We start from the raw sequence: 22,696 nt of genomic DNA on the forward strand, positions 1-22,696 counted from the left end.
CTATCTATCTATCTATCTATCTATCTATCTATCTATCTATCTATCTAAAATAATTTATGTGTAACGTAAAAAAAATACATGTAACATTCAACTTTATAGTTAGCTCAAATTTCTGTGACTTTTTCCTGCGTTCTGAAAATTTTCACTTAAATTTGATGGTGCATTGGTTAAGATCTAAAATTAAGCTGTGAAGGGCGGGGTTAAAATTCACTTCTCATACACAACGTGCCGCCCTCCTCGGCTCTATTCAGGTTGCCCAGGTATCCAAAACACGGATGTCTAATTTTCAACATTTACGTTAACCTGCGCGCGTGGGATGAGCTAGCAACATTTTATATGTTCCAACTTGAACTTGTCGAGTCCCGCATTAAATGGTAAAAAAAACAAAACAAACAAGCGCTGGTACTTAATGCAAACTGACCGCCAATATTGTTTTTAGTAATTTTTGACAGCTGGTTTCTTCACAGGTGGACAGTGTTGTCAGAATGAACTCTGATATGAAGAAACTAGCTGACGTGTTTGCGGAGGATTCGGAAAATGATGCGACATTTTATGGTTTTTCTGACTCAGAGCTCCTGGATACGGTATGTTTTTAAACTTTTTGCTATTATTTCAGAGTATTTCTGTGAACTGTCATCATATATGGGTGGGGCAGTCGTTTTAATTGACTTTTTATTGTCTTTATTGTAATGGTGTTCTTCAACACTTGACTTATTATTTTGCATACAGAATTCAGAAGGTGATCATGAAGCCTGCCCTGACGTTTCTCCTAAGAGGCAGCCAGAAGTTACATCTAAACCATCTGCAACCTTTAGACCTTTCAGGATGAGGCTTGCTCTGGGCTCTGCTTCCTCTTTCCATCAGTCCACAGATTATGAGGATGAAGAGGGAGACAAATTGACCCCAAATGGAGGGGTGCAGAAGAGGCCAAGGAAGACCAACACAGCAAAGAATGAAAGATGTGATGGGAAATTTGAGGATGAGGAGACAGAAGTGACTCAGCCTGAGGGAAGTGGATCTGATTCAAATGAAGATGTTTCAGATAATTTCTTGGCCAAGAGAGAGAAGAACATCAAGGATAATAAAGCAATGGTGACTTAAAAGTGCATGTATTCTAAATAATAGTGCCAAATCACAACAAAGTTGTCTCAGGGCACCAATTCTGGTTGTATTTGGAAACTGTTACAGTAATATGATAAAAATACAGTATTTAAAGTAGAAGACTGAATAAATTAAGTTTAAAATAATCTAGAATGCATCTTCAACACCTACAAAGCACTACAGATTTGTATGGTTCTCTAAAGAATCATTCCAAAAAATGTAATCATGTTTGGAATAGACCAATACCACAACACATATTCTGACTAAAGTTATGAATCGCATGCCTTAAGATTTAAGATAGATAACTTGATTTTGATCTTAGGATGTTTCATCTTGGTTTGGAAAATGTCCCTGGCATAGTGTTTATAGCATTCTCTGCCAATCACACTGAGCTAGTGAAAGGATTATGCCTGTCATTTACACTCAAGTTTCTAAGGCTGGCACTTGGAAATGTTACGGAAAAGATGTTAGTTAAATGCAAAAAATATTGAGTGTCAAGGGGTGGCTTATTTGCCTGTCAAAAGTTACGTGTGATATTAATTTGTCATTGTCTATTCACAAAACAGTTGGTACAGCTGATGGCAGATCTGCAGAAAATGCCAGGAGGAGTGGGTTTTTTGAAAAACCAAACATGCAAACAGAAAAGGAAAGAACGAAGCTCTGTGAGTATAGAAAAAAAAATGGGGAGTCGTTCAACTAACAAACCATTTCTTTGCCACTCTTTAAAAATAAACGGATACACAAAAAAGTTGTGCCCTGTTAGGAACCAATAGATTGTGCTAATTCTGTCACATTTACAGCATCCACCGCGGTCAGGCTTGGCTGAAGGGGAGACTAAGAAGAACCCAGAACGAGCATCTCGCCGATTAACTCGCTCAATGAGCAGAAGAGAGGAACCATCACCTCCTAAAGAGGCAGACGTGGAGCTCAGCTTAGAGGAAGAGCTGCTGGAGGTCAGTGAAGTCATTTACTTACGGTAATAATTAAAAAGGAATAAGCTTTTTGCAATGCTACAGGTCAGTATGACTATTGTACCTGTGCATTATATTCTGTTTTGACTGATTTCAGTGTTATATTTTCAGTATGTGACCAGTCTTAAAATTCAGACAGAAAAAAAAGTCAAAGCAAAATCATTAGCATGGCCTCCAAACACGTGAAATCCGGCAAAATTAATTGAGGAATTTTATTCAAATGTTTGTTTAAAACCTGTAACATGGTTCATTTTACTGCTTGAATAAAATAAGTCTAGAGAGCAAATATTTCTCTTAACTTTTGTTAGTCATTTTGAGCCAACAGACATTTGTTTATGCTTGCATATTGATTAGATATCATTACAGTTGTAACTAGAGAAATTGCATTTCCTGGGAAAATGCAGTGTGAATGCTTATTGCTGAAGAACTTGCTGATTCAGAAAAAATAGCTGAAATTAAATAAACATGCTGAAATGTGGCTGAAATGGAAGAGCAAGCCTAGCGCAAGAAAGCAGAAAGAACGCATATTTGCTGAAATAGGTTTAAATAAGCAGAAATGAGCACAAAACTAGGAAATTTGCTAAAAAAAAAAAATAAAACTGACATAAAAGTAGCTGAAAATTAGCTGAAAATGCAGAAAAAAAGCTTAAACTACCAGAAAGAAGTAGAAGGAGCTGAAATGAGCTAAAAAAAACTTTAAAAAGTGGAATTGGCTGAAAAAGCTAAGTTTAGCACAAAACAGCTGAACTAGGTATGCAGAAGAAGCTGAAACTAGCAGAAAAAATCTGAAAGGAGCATAACAAGCTGAAGTTAGCAGAAAGAAGTTACCTTAATTAGGCTGAAAGTAGCAGAAATTACCACAAAATACTTGAATTTATCTGGAAACAGCTGAAATTGGCTAAAAAATGCTAAAAGAAAAAAGTAGCTTAAAAGGTAGAACAAGTTTAAATTAGTAGAAGAAAGCAGAAAGAACACGTTTGCTGAAAGAAGTAGAAATGAGCACAAAAAGTGGAAATTTTCTGAAACGGGCTGAAATGAGAAAAAATAAAAAATAAACCAGCTGAAAAGGCAGAAAGAAGATTACTGGTAAATTACCAGAAGGAAGTAGAGAGAGCCCATTTTTTGATGAACTATGCTGAAAAAAAGTTTAAATGAATGAAAAAAATGTGGAATTGTCTGAAAATGCTAAAATTAGCATAAAAATAGCTAAATAGTAGCTGAAATAGCAGAAAAAGCTGAAGCTTGCAGAAATAAGCTGACAGGAGCATAGCAAGATGAAATTAGCAGATAGACGTTAGAAGAAGCACAAAAATGTTGTAGTTGGCAGAAAGTTTCTGAAATGACCACATAAACAGCTGAAACAACAGCTTAAATTAGCTGAAAGTGTCTGAAAAAAAGTTTAAATTTGCACAAGGAAGCTGAAAGAAGTTGAACCAGAACAAAATGTGAAAGGAGCAGTAAAGCTCTAAAGATCTAAAGGACGTAAAATGAGCTCAATTCATTTTCCATGTGGAAAAAATGTCAGAAAAGGCTAAATATTTCAGAAGCTAAAGTTGCACCTATACCAAAAATTGTAGCAGGATTGTCCTGGAAGAGCTGAATAAATGTTTTGAGAAATGATTTGTTGAAATAGCTTGAAAACTGCGGGACAAGAATCGTCCGAAAAACGTACGGAAGAAAAATGGATCACAATCGTGTGAATGCTTCATAAACATTCACACAATAAAAAAATAAATAAAAACTTAGTTACTCCAAAACTCAATTGCAAGAAAGTTGACTAAAAGCAGAAAGTGAGCACACATTATACGTTTTAAAATGCCTGCACTTTGTATGTTTGATTAATTTTTTAAAGATCTTTGTCTATTAAACTCATTCTTCATTGTTGTAGATGTAGAAATGTTTTAATTCCATGACCCACTGGCATCCTGGTAGTTTGATTTTGATCTCCAAAGTTGGAACTAAAACTCTGTGAAGCTTTCATTAGCACTGTAATCCTGCTTGAAGACCACTGAAAGTGTACGTTGTTAATTTTAAATAAACTCAACATCCATCTTTTAATTGAACTTCTAAATGAGTGTTTATAGTAATAGATGATAGATAGATGTTTGCGTGTGATTGTACTTTTTAAATTTTTGTATTTACCTAAACAAATCTGGTTGCATTTATGTTGGGGATAAAGTTTTTTTGAGGATGTTAACAATCTGTTGATGTTTTTATTTTTTATTAAGTAAAGCACTTTGGGTTGCACTGAAAAATTGCAACAAATATCATATTTTTTAGGTGCGTCGAGCTCCACCACGCCGTGGCTCCAGTCGACCTAGACAGAGCAAACCTCATCTAGTTCGTCCAGTCGAGGACATCACGGAAGATGAGCTTCAGCTGGTTGCAGACAATATGACTGATAAAGTGTACAACACCGTGACAGTGAGTCCACAGCTGGACCTTCATCCACACTGAAGGCATATCAAATCTATTTTTCCAGTACATTCTGTGGAGCACACATTCTGCACGGATATTTGCAAATAATTAAAATGATCGCTGTGATATTCATGCGGTGAGAACATCATCAACCTTTGTTGATTTCACAGTTCATAACAAACAATTATTGGAAGTTTTGCCTTTACAACTCTTTCCAAACTGTTTCTTTTTGCATTTCTTCAGCTTTTTTTGACCTCCTTGCAACTCCTTGTATATTTTAGGTTGAATACTTATTTTGTGCCTAAAATGTTTTTAAAGTTTGACGTGTTCTATACCTCCAGTGTATATCTGAAATGCAAAATTAGATTTACATTATTTTGCATGTGCAGCTCATTCACTGGCTACGTTTAACTTCCATTAAGTGCACAGATCTATTCATTTAGCATCTAAAATGCCTTTTCTGCATCTTTTGGATGCACCTATGGTCCAACAGCATTCTGCTTTTTCTAAACAAAATGCATCATTGCATTCATCTTGATTAAGCTGTTTAACTGCTGGCTCTAAATATTGCAGGCTTTACAGTCTTTACAAAATTCTGAGATATTTTGTATCTAATCTCTTTACACTGAGCCATGGTTTAGTATACATAGTATCCTTGAAAGTTATATGATCATTTATTTATACAAATACCACAAAATACATTTTAATTTACTGTTGAGTTTTTGTTTACTATAATTTGTCCTTATATTGTTGGTTATGTTTTTTCCCCTGGAGTTGAGGCATCATTAGGACAGAGTGCTTGCTCTTATTGGGTCTTCTTTGCATAAAACAAATTATGAGCGGACCTGCTGGTCATGCCATAGTTAGCCATACGAGTGCAGTAAGATGTTTTTCTTTTTGCATCTCTTAAAGATCTAATTTAAAAGGGATGGAAAACGCAAAGTAATTTATCTGATGTTCCTCTGTATTTTCAGGGCTCCACATGCCATCAGTGCAGGCAGAAAACAGTTGACACAAAGACGTGCTGTCGCAGTGACGACTGTCGAGGCATTCAGGGTCAGTTCTGTGGGCCGTGCCTGAGGAACCGATATGGAGAAGATGTCAAGAAAGCACTGCTGGATCCGGTCAGACCTATGATACACCAATAAACTTTACACTTGTGGTGACACTGTATATAGTACTAGGCAAAAAACAGATGTAGGTGGTATATAACTACAAAGTCAAATGAGGAAAGAAGTTTATTTTTAATAAAACTGAAAATCATTAGCATCGGCTTTTAAAATTTACATTCAGGCTAACATCATATGGTTTACCGTTACTTAGTTGGGTGATTAAAACCTACAAAGGGATGCAATTCAAGGAAATAACGTCATTATATAAAATGCTGAGGGAGCACAAACCAACATCAACCACAAATCTATAAACTAAGAGGGAGAAAGAAGCCAAAATTGAAATATCATCTGAAGAATGACTGAAGATATGTATAAATCAGAGTACAACAACTAACTCCAGACTTTGGAGAGTTTGGGTGGATGAATCTCACTAAGTTGTTCTTTACACCCAGTATAAAGAGTAAACAAACCAGATCTCATCTCCTGTGTTGGAGAATGTGTGGAAATATAGAAGCAAACCATACACACGTCAAAAATTAGATTGGCATTGGATAAATGTGAATACTACAATCAAAACAATTTTGGGATACCCAAAATCAAAAGATTTTTAGACATTGTATCTTGGAAACGTTAGTGTTTTGATTAAGATACTGTAAAATATCTATAACAAGGAACTGATGCCAGACATCCTCCATACAACAAAGGCTGAATATTGTTAAGGAAATGTATGAGATGGAGCTCATTCTTAGACTAAAAGAAGACGTTTTTATAAATAAGTGGGAAAAATGGATACAGTACGACACCCAGGAAGAGACGTGAGGAAATTCAACACCATTAACAGAAATTATTTTGGATGTTCGCCCCCTTATGTTTTTTTGTTATTCTTACTGTAAAGAAGCCTGCTTAGGCTACCATAATCTGGAAAATGTATATCTTTGAAATGTTTTCTACCACTGGAAGCGTTAATAAAAATACAACAATAAACAGGTCATAATACAGAATGGACACTTTTAAGTTGCTGAGCATCTTTTGTGCAGCAACAGCTCTCATCAGCCCTGTAACTCTTGTAAATGAGTCCCTGAGGCTCAATGGGATTAACCTGTATAAAGATTGAATGAAAAATAACACGTTAGCAATAATGAAAATACTTTTTGGTCATCAGTCAGTTCATGAGTGTTCCTTGGAAGAGCAGCTTCTTTGTGGTGTTGACTCTTTAAATGTTTAACATGTTAGTGCAATATGGTGGCTGGCTAGTTTTGAACCTTAAATGTGGAGACAGAAAATTGATACAGTTAACGATTGATTTCTACCCCGCTGTATTTAGAAATGTTACTAGATTAAATTTCTGTTGAAACAAATGTGCTTTATGATGACCAAACTGTTTGAAACCCAAAATTCTTATAGAGCCAGAAAACTAATGCAAGCATGTGGCTTTTAATGACCCTGGTTTTATATCTGCGCTACGTTTATTTAATAGTTGTATTTTGCATGTGCTCATTTTATTTTCATCAGCTTGTTACGACGATCGTAAAGAGCAAATAAATACTCAATTTAACTAGTCATACAGGTACATAATTCTTTCTAGAAGTGTTCGTCTTAGTTTGCTAATAATTTGTTTTTCTCCTCAGAATTGGAAGTGCCCTCCTTGCAGAGGCATTTGTAATTGCAGTTTCTGCCGTCAGCGTGATGGCCGCTGTCCGACCGGCATCTTGTTCCCTCTGGCTCAGTACTATGGGTTCTCTGATGTCCACTCCTACCTCACCAGGTGTGGTACCTCACCGTAGGGCACTTAAATGGTTGTAGGCATGAAGTAATTCCTTAGGAAAAAGTAATTTGACACCAGAGGGGGGTACTTTTTGAAGCTGGGTGATATGTAGCGTAGATCCCAGTCTTTCAATCAGTTTTAATGGCCACTATAGCTAAGCTGTGTTTCTGTCCTTGCAGCCTCCATGACAAACTGAAGAGAGGAAAGTAGCGATCTAACATTTAACACAGGAGGGAGCCATTGTTCAAACTACTGTACTGCATTGCTTGTTTTTTCCCCAGTTAATTTTATTCTTGCAATTTTTCTAAACAAATAAAGTTTTCTGACCAAGTGTGTTTCTGTGAGTGAAACTCAATGCACAAGCTTGCAAAGAAATGAGAGGTTTAATTTTAATCCAGCTGTTGGCATCTGCAGTTTGTGTATAAACATACAATATAAAATCCCTTAATTAAAACAGATTGGGAGTATTGGAGTATAAGAGCACTTGTCTAATGAACTTAATAGAATGTCACTTTAAATGTACATTGCACAATTTACAAAGCGTAATTGCAAAAGGGGGAAAAAAAAAACAAAAGAAAAACTATCCAAAGCGTTTTCTGTAACGATACATTTTGAAACTTGTTTGAACAACAGGAAGTATATCCAAAGTTTGCCTCAAGCCAGATCTTTTCCAGTTATAATTTTGGCATATGCATTATAGCATAAAAAATAAAGTTCAAAGAAGGTTTCCCAAATGAATGAATGTTTGGTTTGGAGCTTGCATGTTCATGACTTCTGGATGTTGTTGCAAAAAAACAAAAACAAAAAAAACACATTTAAACTGACTAATAACTAAACAAGAAATTAAAGTTTTCCACAACAGAAGTTGATATAACTGAAAGGCAAAGTCTAATTTAAGTACCACAAAAGAAAAAAGGAAGACCTGGACTGTATAATACATGACAAACTGAAGTTTACAAATTTTATCAACACATATATAAAAATAAGATTGATTGATTGTGCATGAAAAGAACAAACGTAAATCTGCAATCATATAGAGACCTGCCTGTGCGAAAAATTTATGTAGCAATCATCACAAATTATTTATACAAAAAAAGAAAATGCTTTCACAAAGATATTAAAGCATAATGGCTTGAATGTGTACTTACAAAAATGGTAAATAATGATTTATAGGACTTCAGTGCCCTAACACCTATATCCTCTGGCCTCAGCATGATTTTATGTATTCACATCCATCCCCAGGATACTAAAATTGCTACTCTGCAAATATATTCATCCACAGTAATATGAAAATCCAATCTTTGTTGCTAAATAGTTTCATTTAATGAAGATATATTTCATTTTGAGATCATTTGGGTCAGTTAGCCTGAAGAACCTGACAGCAGTCTAGTCCAATGGATCAAAACCTCCTGAGGTGAACAAGTGGCAAAACCCACAGACAGAACAAGAACCTGACTTGGTGTCGCCTGTTCAACGATGTAGCTTGTACTGAGATTACTAGCTACAAATTCAACACGAACTGTGCTGACGTGTTCATTACTATCCCACTCATGGGTAACCAAGACTGGATCTTTGTGTGAGATGAATGTCAGTGTAATCCCATTTCCAGAGGAAACAGGATTTCAGTGATTTTTGTTTTGGGATTTTAACTCCATTCATCCACCTTTGAGCCTTAAATGCCACAGGCCTCTAGATATAAGATGAAAGTCCGATTTCTGCCCCCACTCTACAAATTGTTAGTGTCTGTTGTAATGCATGTGAGACCCCCAAGAGGTTCTCCAGTAACACCCATTTTCACCTCAAATGTCTAAACAACATCCACTAAGACAATCGTCTTCCATCTTTAGTAGCTGTTGCCGTTGATTTGGTGAATGTCCACCTGCATCATGCTAATACCACTGTTGGCTAATCGAGCAAGGCTTTCTGCAGATAAGGTTTCCATGGTGACAATGGTGTGCTGGTCGCTAGCTGACCCCACTCCCATACTGGCTTCTGTTCCTGCTGCAGGAGATGCAGCATCTGTTGACACTGCGCTGCTGGTGGCAGACAGTACTTTCTTGTTTGAATGGGTCTTGACGTGTTTTGAGAGATGATCGCTGCGCATGAAGCGTTTTGGACACTCGGTACATGCAAATCTTTTCTCACCTGAAAAAAATGAGAGAAAGAAAGGATGTTAATTAAGCAAGTGTGCCTAATGGTTCCTTGGACTCTGACTGCTGGCTACTCTTAAAAAGAGACAAGTTGAGGGCAAATAAAAGTCTGAAAGAAAGTTATTAAAAGTATAAATGTTATAGCAACGATTTCATTGTATTCAGCTGACCCAGTGGGAAAGTATGCACACCGGGAATCCAAAATTAAGTAATCAAATAGAATCAAGCAGGCCTTACTGTTATGACTGAACTGAATCCACCGTACCTGTGTGTGTTCTCTTGTGGCGCTGCAGCTCATCTGAACGAGTGAATCGTTTGTTACAACAAGACCAACTGCAGACAAAAGGACGTTCTCCTGTGTGCCAGCGAAGATGGGCTCTAAGGTGGGACGTCTTGCCATAGATTTTTCCACAGCCAGTGATGTGACAGATGTGCTGCTTCTTTTTATTTGGATCTCTGCTCCATGTAAAGAAACAGGCAGATACATCAGTGTTTAGACAAATAATTTGTCAATTTGATACTTAAAAGCTTTGTCTGTGAGGTGATTATGCACAATATATATTTTTAAACACATTAAAATAAAAACGGATGCAAAGTGGACTCTGAGTTCCTGAAAAGTTTAAGATTTATCTTAGCTGTGCTATACATCCATCCATCCATCCATCCATCCATTATCTTTACCCGCTTATTCCATTTTGGGTCACGGGGGTTGCTGGTGCCCATGTCCAGCAATCACTGTGCGAGAGGCGGGGGACACCCTGGACGGTTCGCATGTCCATCACAGGGACACATAGAGACAAACGAGACAAACAACCATTCACTCTCTCACTCACACCTAGGGACAATTTAGAGTTACCAATCAGCCTAACATGCATGTTTTTGGTCTGTGGGAGGAAACCAGAGCACCCGGAGAAAACCCATGCATGCACGGAGAGAACATGCAAACTCCACCCAGAGGGCCCCAGGACCGGGGTTTGAACCAAGGACTTGCTCGCTGAGAGGCAGCAGCTCTACCAGTTGCACCACCGTGCTGCCCCATGTGCTATACAGATGTTCCCAATTTTAAAAATAATTAAAGTTGGATTGGTACACTAAGTTTTACCTGTAAATGTTGAACCTCACTTAGGGCGAGTATTGTGTACTGCATACGAGGGTGTCAGAAGCATCCGTAATGTGGGGGGGACACAATGATGTGTGTAGGTGTGTGTGTGCGCGTGTTTAAAAAGTGTTCACTAGTGAACAAAAAAAGCAACATTTCACCTAGATTTCCTTTAATTCCACACATTTAAAGCATGTTTCTCATCAAGTTTGTGTAAATTCAGCCGTGGGTTTAAAGTAATTTTAACTTTAATACAGAGCGTCAGGTCAGCACTATTTGTGTTTATAAAAAAATAAAAAAACATCACCACTACACTTTTTTACTTGTGTTCAACACGACTCATCTAAATGATGTTTCTCATGAAGCTTGAGGACAATAAGGTGTGGGGTTTTAAAGACATTTCAACTTTAATGCACCTGAACACACAGCGACTTACACCTGCAGCGTCTTACAGCGTCACAGTTACTGCTAAGCTAAGATGCTACAGACATGGCTCCTCTCAAGCATCCTCCTAACATGAATATATGTTGATGATCAACCCCCACCCCCCCGCCCGCAAAGCTCCCTAAACTGGCGAGCGAGTAACACACCTCCTCCACCTGTGCGCGTTTTATGCCGAGACAGGAGGAGATGCACAGAAACACTGCAGGTGTTACACCATATTCTGTGACCACCGTATATTGTGACCATGGCAACAGGCTGCTGTGTTTAGAGTTGAAGGTATCCAGGAAAACCTGGAGTGGAGTTTTAGTGGTTTGAGTATTCTATTAATCAAGTGGAATTAATTTGTTCACGACGAAAGAGAAATTGCACCGCCTGAACTAATGTTTCATGGTAAAATGGGGGGGTGGGGGGTGTCCAAATGAACGTTTTTGGAATGTGGGGAGGACTTGTCCCCTTCACATATAATGGTTGTGACACCTGAGTGCATAAGACATATTTGTTAGAAACAGTACAGTCTTTGCTTCACCCCCCTTCCTACATGTTCACCTGCCAATTTCCTGTCTGAATTACTCATCTCATTTTGAAAGACAGATTCAGTGCATGTACGTTACGTTGTTACAAAAGGACTTATATACACAAAGATAACAGTTGACAACAGCAAGGACTTAATGTGAACATATATCTTCTTCATTTCACTCACCCTCACAGATAAACACATACCCATGCTTCTTGTTGTAAAACATTAATTGCAAGATCAGTCAGTAACTTGAACACATCTAGCCCTTAATCTTGTATGAACAGAGAACTAGTCTCTGAGTGATACAGTACAATGTATGGTACTGATTTAGCATTTAGTCTAATTGATCGATCAAAAAAGGTGGCAAAGTACTAATAAATGTTTGCAGTCTGGAATCTCGCCAATAGGTGCCACCAAATCCTGGAAAGTGATTCTTAAAACCATGTTTTAACCACAACAAATACTTTTTGAACAGCAGGGAAAATTACTCAAGGTAAAACACATTTTATCTGACTGAACAGTTAGTTAAACAAAAAAGATATAAAAATGCTGAAAAAGAATTAGAAATATTATTTAACCTTCTTAGAAAACAACCACAAACAGGGTTCAAATGCATACCGTGCCTCTCCATCTTTGCAGAAGGGGCAGGTACAGGCTTCTCGGCGGTTTCGGCGCCCCTGGGTTGGTGATTTTGGATCGTCGTCATCCAGAACTGTACAGTCATCCAAACTTTCTCCACCAGTCTGAAATGGCTGCTCGCCTATATTGAAAAAAGGAGATATGTAAAAACATTCTGACGACTTTTTGATTTCATTCACTTTGAAACACACTACTTAATGTTTCATGGCAAATTGTTCAGCCATCTTTCCTATTCACTCCTCATGAAGACAAGCTATTGTTAAAGAGAGATTTTCAATTTTAATATTTCATTTTTAGATAACACAAAAATCAATAAAATTCAATTCAGTTCAGTTTATTTATATAGCGCCAAGTCACGACAGAAGTCTAAGCCCAGCCGGTCATAAAGGCATTGCTGTATCATTTCCAAAAAGACTTAGTATTTGAAACTGAATTTTATTATAACATGAATGCTGTTTGATGATTGTAACCCTAAATCATATGGACACAATATAAATATTTGTTTAATTTCAGCTCTGACAGACAAAAATTCAGCTATTCTTCTAATCTGTAATTTAAACCATCTCATTTATACTTGTTGATTCGTCTTAACTGTTGTCTTCTTAACCGATAATTCAGATTAGCAAGCACAAAGGCCAACAGCAAACAAGGTCATGAGTTGAAGTCTAAATAACTGCTGTGATGCAGAAGTTGTGCTCAAGCCATAACTTAAATATAATCCCCATCATTTGAAGCAATGCAGCATATAGTTTTAACTCAAACACACCAGCAGTGCAGTTAGTTCAGGCAAAACTCAACTAGCTGAACTGGTTGAAATGGAATTTAACACTTTTTTTTTTAATACAAAGTGAGATTGAACACAGAAATACAACATGAAAACCTCATTTCTAGACTGCTACGTTTAAGGAACGTGCTTTTCAACATCACATTCATTATTTAGAAGCAAAAGGACATGCCAGGAACATTAGTAATGATGAATAAGAAAAAAATGGCATAAATATTCACATTATTCATTACATTTAAACATAATTTGAGGCATTACCTTGCCTTAAATTTAATATAATTACTGAAAAGTGATGACTCACCTGTATTGCTGGTGATAGGGATGGGGACCCCCTGCAGCTGATGCATTTGCAACCCAGTGCTTCCAAGTGTGTTAAGATTTATGGTCTGAAGGCTTGGAATCTGCACCGTGCCGACAGCTGCTCCAGCTCCTCCCTGAGTCTGCCCAAGTTGTGGAAGAGACTGGACTGGGGTCAGTGTTATCTGTGCACCTGCTGGACTCTGGATCTGAATGGTCTGCCAGCTAACCTGACCATTAGGGCCTACAGTGCGCAGAAGGATGGACCCGGTGTTTGGCATAATCTGAAGATTTTGAAGCCCTTCCTGGCTGAGTGTTGGAGCTGCAAATACTTGACCACCTGCAGTTGCAATGGTACTGGCTTGGATGGTCTGGAGAGGTGTTCCGCCTTGGATAACCTGCTGAGGCTGAATAAGAATCTGCTGAGGCTGCTGCCCATCTCTGGTGTCTGGCTGAATTGGGACACCAAGAGAAGTTGCTGGGTTTTGCTGGAACATCCCAGCCACTGATCCATTACTCTTCTGTGTTTGGGTAATTCCATAAGAGGAGGAGGTCTGAGTTGTGACAGTGGACACACTTGTCATGTAACCTGCCTCACTGTTAGAAGACACTGGCTGTTTTGATTGCTGCTGCATAAGCTGGTTACCCCCTGTGTCTCCACTACCATTTGCATCTCCCCCAGCACCTGTACTGACAGGCAGCAAAGTGATGTTTCCATTCAGAGACACTGGCATATTTGCCAAGAACTGGGGTTGGTTTTGTAACACACCATTGCCTAGAGTTATATTTTGAATGGGAATGGCTCCCTGAAGGACACTGGGCATGGTTATGATGTTTCCAGCTGCACCTGCTCTGTTGGTGGCAGCTATGATTTGCTGGCCATTAGAAGAGGACACGATCTGAAACTGCTGTCCTTGTCCTGCTGCAGCAGACACAGCAGAGTCCTGCTGAGTATGTGCAAAGTGCAGCGGTTGACCATCTACTGTCTGAAACTGTGGTATGACTTGGTACTGTATGTTGGGTACCACACCCGATAAGGTGGTAAGAACCTGTTGACATGGCATAGATGGAGCTTGAGCTACTACATATTGCTGTGGCTGCTGACCCTGAGAGCTTGCAACAGCTGCTGATGTTGACAGCACCTGTCTACCCTTGCTATTGTCTCCTCTTGTCATCACCCCTGAGGAGTCGGTGGTGACAGTGTTAGAGCCCGAGGATGCCTGAACACTGGTAGGGATAATCTGCCAGCTGTTGGCGCTGGAGGTGAAAACACCCTGGTTCATTTCCAGCTGCTGATTCTGTTGCTGGTCTTCTGGGGAATCGTTCTCTCCAGGGGTGTCAATTCGACTGCAAGTGGCTGCCAACAAGGCAAGAGGAGACGGCTGCTGTGAGTCCTAGCAATTAAAAATAAAATGGTTTTACTGATTTAATATATATATATATATATGATAAAGTAAAAAAAAAAACAACAGCAATTTAGACTTAATATTTGTTGGGTCATAATGTTTTCATTAACAACTCTTATACAAGCAAAGCAGCTAAGTGAAGAAAAACACCATTAAACTTTGACATAAATGTTGACATCCAAATACAAACATTCACAATATGTTACCTGTCATGTGGATGACATGTAATAACACTTCAGAGAATAAACATTTTTGTAATCGCAGTCTGGTAAAATACTAAAATCAAACGCCACACTTTTCCAAAACTAATAATTACAATTTCTATGCAAACTAAAATAAACCTTATAAAATGTATGTATGTTTACATGTACATATGCATTTGTATATACGTGTATATGTATGCTTAGCTGTGTATGTATGCATACATATAGGTTAATCATGAACGTAGTATACTCCCTACCACCTTGTGCATGCATATGCATATTGTCTTTTTCCAGATTTGTGTATTCTGCTTCTTTTTTTGATTATTTCATGCGTTGTTTTTTTCTGTACAATTAGAACATGCTACTGGACGCCTCAAATTCCCCCCTGGGATTAATAAAGTATCTATATATCTAAAAGACACCAGTGAACCTGATAAAACAAGGAGGAAATAAGATGCTTTGTTGGATTTAAAATACGTTTAATCTTGGATAGAGCATGTATTCACAATAATGTGACTGGATTTAGAAGAAGGGAGTGGGTTTTGGGAGAGGATGTGTGGGGAGGGGGCACCATGGGAGGGACCACAGTTTTCTGGAACAGCGGCGGGCTCGGCTTCCCCTCCCCCCAAACCCACCCATCTCCCCACCTACACTTTATTTTTGCCCTATAAACTAGCACACTCCTCTAGCCACCCCCTCCGAGGGACAGCCAAATGGGCCGAGCGAAACGTTCACGAAGCACCGGGTTAGAAGGGAACACCCCGTGTGGGCGAAATTTACCTGCCCATTCCCCACCCCGGTGACATGTGCTCCGGGGAAAAAGATCAACAACCGGACCAGAACCCGACACGGACACAGCGACAGAATCAATTCAACAAGTAGAAAATACGTATCAGGTTCTGTCCGACAGAGCATGTGATGTGGACACAGTCCGTGCGGTTAACCTACTTGTGAATTTGTGTTTCGCTTTTGACTGAATCCTCCACCGCTCTCCGCAGCGGCCATTTCACCCTGCTGCTGATCTGCGGAAGAAGAGTTGAGACTTCTCAGACAGCAAACTTGAGTCGCATAGAAGAAAGTACAGAGTGAAAACACGGCCAAAGTCCTCAAAATGCATTAACTTGAGGAACTTTCGTAGCTGATGTGCGGAGATTCAAGACATATGTTTTGAGTGCTCTCACTGGGCCAGTTAGCCGCTGAGCTAACATGAACTCAAAGCTAAAAAAAAAACTCGTTAGACACCAATTTAAGTGTCCGAGACAGCTTCAACGTTTTTTAAAGATAAAAATAAATATATATAGTCATTTCTGTTAAGGAGAGAGTATTAGCTTTATCATTAAATGGGTGGTGATGTCAGTTAAAAAGAGAAGCACCAACAAGTAGCGTTAAGTAACATTAGTTGCTCGCTTTTTAATTGCTTCAGACTCGACAGCAATACAGTATCATTTTTAACAGTTAATACCGTTTAATTGTTATACTCTGGCAACTTCTCGTACTGTTGAGTTAAAGGTAGGCTAATACTACGGCACTGAGTTTTAAAAGTTCACTTACTGCTCATAATTTGAAGACGGGAGGAGTTTCTCTTGTCTTTTTTCGGCTTGACAACTTTTCACAACTTCACACAAACTTAACGTTCTCCCTCCCTTTGAAGGAGGTGGGTGGGTACGTTCGATTTATTCACAAGCGCAGTCTGCCGATATCGTGACACGCAAACGCAGACGAATTGATGGCAAATATTTCAGTTTGTTTCAATCCCAACTTTACTAGTGTATATATATCAAATGCCAAATTAAAGGTAACCACAAGCTTGAATGAGTTAAATTGTCAATTTCCCTTCAACTCATCGTACAACTGACTTAAACTACTTGGACTACATAGCTACCGGAAGAACTATTTCGCTATCCTCCCTGAAAAAGAAACGCACCCCACTGAGAGCTACATGTGATTGACTGCTCGTTAATCCAATAGAAAAGTTTGTCTCTCCTAAAGTGCAACGGCCAGCCAATAAACTTCGAGCAAAGGCGGATAGTGGGCGGGACTAAAAGGTAGGTTGTACTTTAGAGCATGATTGACATTAGGTTATCTGTTTTCCGCACAAACGGTGTCATGAGTATTTTAGTTATGTAAATACTGATAATTGTCCTTGCTCCGTCTGCGAGTCAAGCCTATCATTCGGCTAAAGAAAATAACCAAGGCTATATCTTTGAGCACAGAGGTGGGGAGTAAGGAGGGGGGAGGCCTAAACGTTTGAGTCTTGCCTCCGTGGCTGCTGGCCACTCCCTTGCTGGCCACTGGAGTAAACAGTATGGTGGCGGGAGGAGTCAGATAGGGTGGAGGAGAAGAGAACCCTCCATCGTTCCCGCACGCTGGGAGTGGAAAGTTTGTGGGAGGGTTTTTATCACTGTGAGTGGGTGGGCTGTCAGTGAAACAGCACATGCACACATGTAAACATGACAGACGGTGAGTTCAGAGCAGACCAGGCCTGAACCCACTGAAGTCACCGAGGTTAATGACTTCTACTCACAACCATAGACACGCCCCCTTTTTTCCCACCACACCCTTTTTCACGCACGGTAACTTGTAACACACCGTTGTTTGTTTCGATTTTGTTTTAGCTCAGAAACTACTACCCCCCCCCCCCCCCCAACAAAGCTGGTCATCTGGATGTTTTTTTTTTTTGTTGTTGAGAAGTTTCGTCCTTCATCCAAAGGACTTCATCAGTTCAAGGAGCCACAACAAACTCAGTCCACAAGCAGAACACTCGTAGTGGATCAACGCGTTTGCTGGTGATAAGATGGATGAAGCCTTTGGATGAAGGATGAAACGTCTCAACAACAAAAAAGAAATCGTCCAGATGACCTGACCTGAGCATGAATTTTGATACCATTTTTTATGTCATTTGCATTGATGTATGCATGATGCATTAAAGGTTTCCAAGCTTATCATCTGCATTTTTATAGCATCACAGTTTAATTTTTTTTAGGTGTAATGTCATAAAGCTGGTCTCTAGAAATATATCAGTCAACATGCAACTATAAACTTATTAATGTACCAGTGTAGCTCTTCTAAAAGACCACCTTTCAATCTAGGGCCACAACAAGGCTCACTGGGATTAACAAGTATAAATAAAGGTTGAATGAAAAATAAATAATGCCTAAAGTCCCATAAATGGATTCAGATTTTGGTTTTGTACCAGTTCTTAAGAAGTGGTTCAAACTTTTAAAAAAAATACTACAAATCAAAGCCAAAAATATTAAATCATTTGACAAATATACAGGTCCTTCTAAAAAAATTAGCATATTGTGATAAAGGTAATTATTTTCCATAATGTAATGATAAAAATGGAACTTTCATATATTTCAGATTCATTGCACACCAACTGAAATATTTCAGGTCTTTAATTGTTTTAATACTGATGATTATGGCATACAGCTCATGAAAACCCAAAATGCCTGTCCCAAAAAATTAGCATATCATGAAAAGGTTCTCTAAACAAGCTATTAACCTAACCATCTGAATCAACGACGTAACTCTAAACACCTGCAAAAGATTCCTGAGGCTTTTAAAAACTCCCAGCCTTGTTCATTACTCAAAACCGCAATCATGGGTAAGACTGCCGACCTGACTGCTGTCCAGAAGGCCATCATTGACACCCTCAAGCAAGAGGGTAAGACACAGAAAGAAATTGCTGAATGAATAGGCTGTTCCCAGAGTGCTGTATCAAGGCACCTCAGTGGGAAGTCTGTGGGAAGGGAAAAGTGTGGCAGAAAACGCTGCACAATGAGAAGAGGTGACCGGACCCTGAGGAGGACTGTGGAGAAGGGCCGATTCCAGACCTTGGGGGACCTGCGGAAGCAGTGGACTGAGTCTGGAGTAGAAACATCCAGAGCCACCGTGCACAGGCGTGTGCAGGAAATGGGCTACAGGTGCCGCATTCCCCAGGTCAAGCCACTCTTGAACCAGAAACAGCGGCAGAAGCACCTGACCTGGGCTACAGAGAAGCAGCACTGGACTGTTGCTCAGTGGTCCAAAGTACTTTTTTCGGATGAAAGCAAATTTTGCATGTCATTCGGAAATCAAGTTGCCAGAGTCTGGAGGAAGACTGAGGAGGAGGAAATGCCAAAACGCCAGAAGTCCAGTGTGAAGCACCCACAGTCAGTGATGGTCTGGGGTGCCATGTCAGCTGCTGGTGTTAGTCCACTGTGTTTTATCAAGGGCAGGGTCAATGCAGCTGGCTATCAGGAGATTTTGGAGCACTTCATGCTTCCATCTGCTGAAAAGCTTTATGGAGATGAAGATTTCATTTTTCAGCACAACCTGGCACCTGCTCACAGTGCCAAAACCACTGGTAAATGGTTTACTGACCATGGTATTACTGTGCTCAATTGGCCTGCCAACTCTCCTGACCTGAACCCCATACAGAACCTGTGGGATATTGTGAAGAGAAAGTTGAGAGACGCAAGACCCAACACTCTGGATGAGCTTAAGGCCGCTATCGAAGCATCCTGGGCCTCCATAACACCTCAGCAGTGCCACAGGCTGATTGCCTCCATGCCACGCCGCACTGAAGCAGTCATTCATGCAAAAGGATTCCCGACCAAGTATTGAGTGCATAACTGAACATGATTATTTGAAGGTTGGCGTTTTTTTGTATTAAAAACACTTGTCTTTCATTGGTGGGATGAAATATGCTAATTTTTTGGGACAGGCATTTTGGGTTTTCATGAGCTGTATGCCATAATCATCAGTATTAAAACAATTAAAGATCTGAAATATTTCAGTTGGTGTGCAATGAATCTGAAATATATGAAAGTTTAATTTTTATCATTACATTATGGAAAATAATGACCTTTATCACAATATGCTATTTTTTTTTAGAAGGACCTGTAGTGTTAGGCCACAAAAGTTCATGTATACAAATGTCAGTGAGGTCATCTGGACGGTTTCTTTTTTGTGATGAGACGTTTTGTCCATCATCCCACGGACTTCTTCAGTTTGAGGAGCACACCAAACGAAACTGATTCTCCACCAGCAACATACTCCAAAGTGGATAAAAAAAACAGGTAGCTGGTGCTAGGATGGCCTCTGGGGCACGCCGTCCCTCCGGGGATTATTACCCAATACAGGGGCTTAAACATTCAGAATTTTCCTTTATTTTTTTCACATGCATTAAAAGTAATCAGTTCAGTTTATCTTTCTATATAGCACCAAAAGTCCAAACCAAATCCAGTTCAGACACAGCTTCAAATCCAATCACAATCAATTAATTGATTTTATGTTACAATATACAGTCATCCATCCATTATCCTCCGCTTGTTCCGAAGTCGGGTTGCAGGAGCAGCAGCTTGAGAAGGGAAACCCAGATATCTCTCTCCACAGCTACCTCTTCCAGCTCTTCTGTGAGGATTCCAAGGCATTCCCAGTCCAACTGAGAGACATAATCTCAGTCTCTACAGCGTGTCCTGAGTCTTCCCTGGGGTCTCCTCCAAGTCGGACATGCCTGAAGCACCTCCATAGGCAGGCACCCAGGGAGCATCCTTACCAGATGCTCAAACCACTTCAACTCTTCTTGATGTGGAGAAGCAGCAGTTCTACTCCGAGTCCCTCCTGGATAACTGAACTTCTCACCTTATCTCTTAAGGGAGAGTCTAGCTACCCTTCGGAGGAAACTCATTTCAACCGCCTGCATCTGGGATCTAATTTTTTTTTGGTCACTACCCAGAGCTCATTACCATAAGTGAAGCGTTTTCAGCAAACCCTCACTACATGTTTGGGTCTATCAGGTCTGTTTGACATTTTTCCCACCGTCTGATCCAACTCACTACCAGGTGGTGATCAGTTGACATCTCAGCTCCTCTCTTCACCAAAACAAACGGCCGCAAATCAAACGACATGACTGCAACATCATTCATGGATTTACGACCTAGGGTGTCCTGGTGCCAAGTGCACTTGAACATGGTATTCGTGATGGACAAACTATGACTAGCACAAAAGTCCAACAACAGGACACTGCTCGGGTTCAGATCAGAGAGGCCGTTCCTCCCAAGCATGCCCCACCAGGTCACAAAATGTCAGTTAGTGTAACACTAGATGAAGAAATAGAATAGTCCAGCCTAGAAGTGATAACTTAATGAACGTGAACTTTTAGAAAAAATAACTTTTACCTGCTGGCAAAAGTTCCAAAATACTTTATTTCGGTGTGAAATTTATCTTGCGCACTTTTTGACAGCAAAAGAATGTTGCAAAAAACATTAAAAGATCAGATAAAACAAGTTCATCAAAGTCTTCCTAGTGCAGAACAGGAAGGCAGCACATTTACTCACATGGAAATTGTAGGGTTATTCGTGTCTCACATGAGCTGATTTATTATAGCAAACATAATCCAACTTTTTTTAACAAAAGTGTCACACATGCAATTTGGATTTTAGAAAAATCCAAATGCTGCATGCTGTAGGATTAAATGGTTATTTTTAGTGTCACAGTGGAGCTGCTATGCAGAATACAGAAGGTCATAATTTCCTGATTAGTAAAGTAGGTGATATAATACTTTAATTTGCACTCTATGTCTCTGACATTTCCAGCAACATGAGTGTCTGACTGTGCGTTTTGTTTGTGCAGGATGTGGCGCAGCTGCGTCCCACGCTGATAACTTTTTGTATTTCAGATGAGATGCAAAGTCACTTCCTATAGATTATCTGCACCAACTCCAGCCTACTGAGCCTGACATGACCACGGTTTTCAGTGAAAATAAGAAGAAACTGTCTATCAGGCACACCGTCACTAATAAACCCCAGCTTGCTGTGCACACTTTAAGTTAAGCTTAAGAAGTTGTCTCACAGAGTCTGACAGGAAATGAGAGAAAAGAGCGCTGGCAGCTGACAGAACTGAAACCTGCAGCCTGCATGGAGGTAAAGTTCCTTTCTTTGTCTCATAGTTTGATTAGGCATGTTATGCTTGAAACAAATGAACAGGTCTAAACATAATAGATTGGAAAAAATATACTTTTACATTCATATCCTATAAAGATAGACTTTCTTTATCAAAAAAGAGCATTTCTTTGGTTTAATGAAAAAAGTAGAAATGTAAAAGGCAAATCCTCAACATTTTCCAAATTACTGGTGTGCGTGTGAACATTTGGGCTGATGTTTCATATTTTAAGAACTGATTAAAAGGAGCAAATGTTTATTCTCTGAGTTGAAATTTAGATTTTGATAAAATCTAGATTAAAAAACATTTTCTACTGTTTGAATGTGGCATCAGGGCAGGTTTATGTGTGCCCCAGGGCTATAGAGCAACTTTTGGGACCCTATCAACATTTTTTTTATTTTTTTATTCTACAATTCTTAATTCAGTTACCAGTATACAGTATTAATACATTTTTAGACATAAATTAAAACATACTTTTTTCAAAGATACTATAAGCTGCAATCTACATTTCCACTTACACTGAGAAGAGTTCTTTAAGATATTTTATATATTTAGCACAAAGAGTTTGTGTCTTTTCTTGTAGAGTAGAAGTGTCCAGGTGCTCAACAGTTCACACATTGAGCCACATTTTCAATGTGTGGCAGCCTAATTGAGGTCTGTTCTGGTCTACATACCTCCTGGAGGGAAAAAAGCAACTTTAATGATAAAAAGGTCTTTCCAAAACTGCAATAAATGTCTTTTTTTTTTGTTCTTCCACAGAAGAACTGTTATGTCACACAAGACACTGTTTTTTCTTCTTTACAACAGCCTTGATAGTCTTTGCCCCTTAAATCCAAAGTTTTATAAGGAACTTGTATTGAGAG

General features: G+C 39.2%; 2 protein-coding genes across 2 annotated transcripts; one reads left to right on the forward strand and one right to left on the reverse strand.

Annotated features, from left to right (window-relative positions):
• Nucleotides 1-313: 313 nt before the first annotated feature.
• Nucleotides 314-8,022, forward strand: LOC119411846 (cell division cycle-associated protein 7). The gene is made up of 8 exons (XM_037678796.1): nt 314-374; nt 468-584; nt 730-1,092; nt 1,668-1,763; nt 1,902-2,054; nt 4,353-4,496; nt 5,465-5,614; nt 7,231-8,022. The coding sequence occupies exons 1-8, from the start codon at nt 372-374 to the stop codon at nt 7,384-7,386; spliced, it is 1,182 nt and encodes a 393-aa protein (XP_037534724.1). The 5' UTR covers nt 314-371; the 3' UTR covers nt 7,387-8,022.
• Nucleotides 8,023-8,040: 18 nt separating this feature from the next.
• sp1 (sp1 transcription factor) lies at nt 8,041-16,494 on the reverse strand. The gene is made up of 6 exons (XM_037678791.1): nt 16,458-16,494; nt 15,855-15,928; nt 13,302-14,691; nt 12,196-12,337; nt 9,783-9,973; nt 8,041-9,512 (listed from the first exon to the last, which is right to left on the reverse strand). Exons 1-6 carry the CDS (start codon nt 16,462-16,464, stop codon nt 9,211-9,213), a joined length of 2,106 nt encoding a protein of 701 aa, XP_037534719.1. The 5' UTR covers nt 16,465-16,494; the 3' UTR covers nt 8,041-9,210.
• Between the last annotated feature and the right edge of the window lie 6,202 nt (nt 16,495-22,696).

Source organism: Nematolebias whitei, chromosome 7 (genome assembly GCF_014905685.2).
Source record: "Nematolebias whitei isolate Nwh7 chromosome 7, NemWhi1, whole genome shotgun sequence".
NCBI classification, from domain to species: Eukaryota; Metazoa; Chordata; class Actinopteri; order Cyprinodontiformes; family Rivulidae; genus Nematolebias; species Nematolebias whitei.

Coding starts and splice junctions, on each gene's coding strand:
- LOC119411846 (XM_037678796.1), top strand. Junction 2,055..4,352: donor TAGAGGAAGAGCTGCTGGAG/GTCAGTGAAGTC, acceptor CATATTTTTTAG/GTGCGTCGAGCTCCACCACG. Junction 5,615..7,230: donor AGAAAGCACTGCTGGATCCG/GTCAGACCTATG, acceptor TTTTCTCCTCAG/AATTGGAAGTGCCCTCCTTG.
- sp1 (XM_037678791.1), bottom strand. Junction 14,692..15,854: donor AGCGAAACACAAATTCACAA/GTAGGTTAACCG, acceptor TTTAATTGCTAG/GACTCACAGCAGCCGTCTCC. Junction 9,513..9,782: donor CCACAAGAGAACACACACAG/GTACGGTGGATT, acceptor CATTTTTTTCAG/GTGAGAAAAGATTTGCATGT.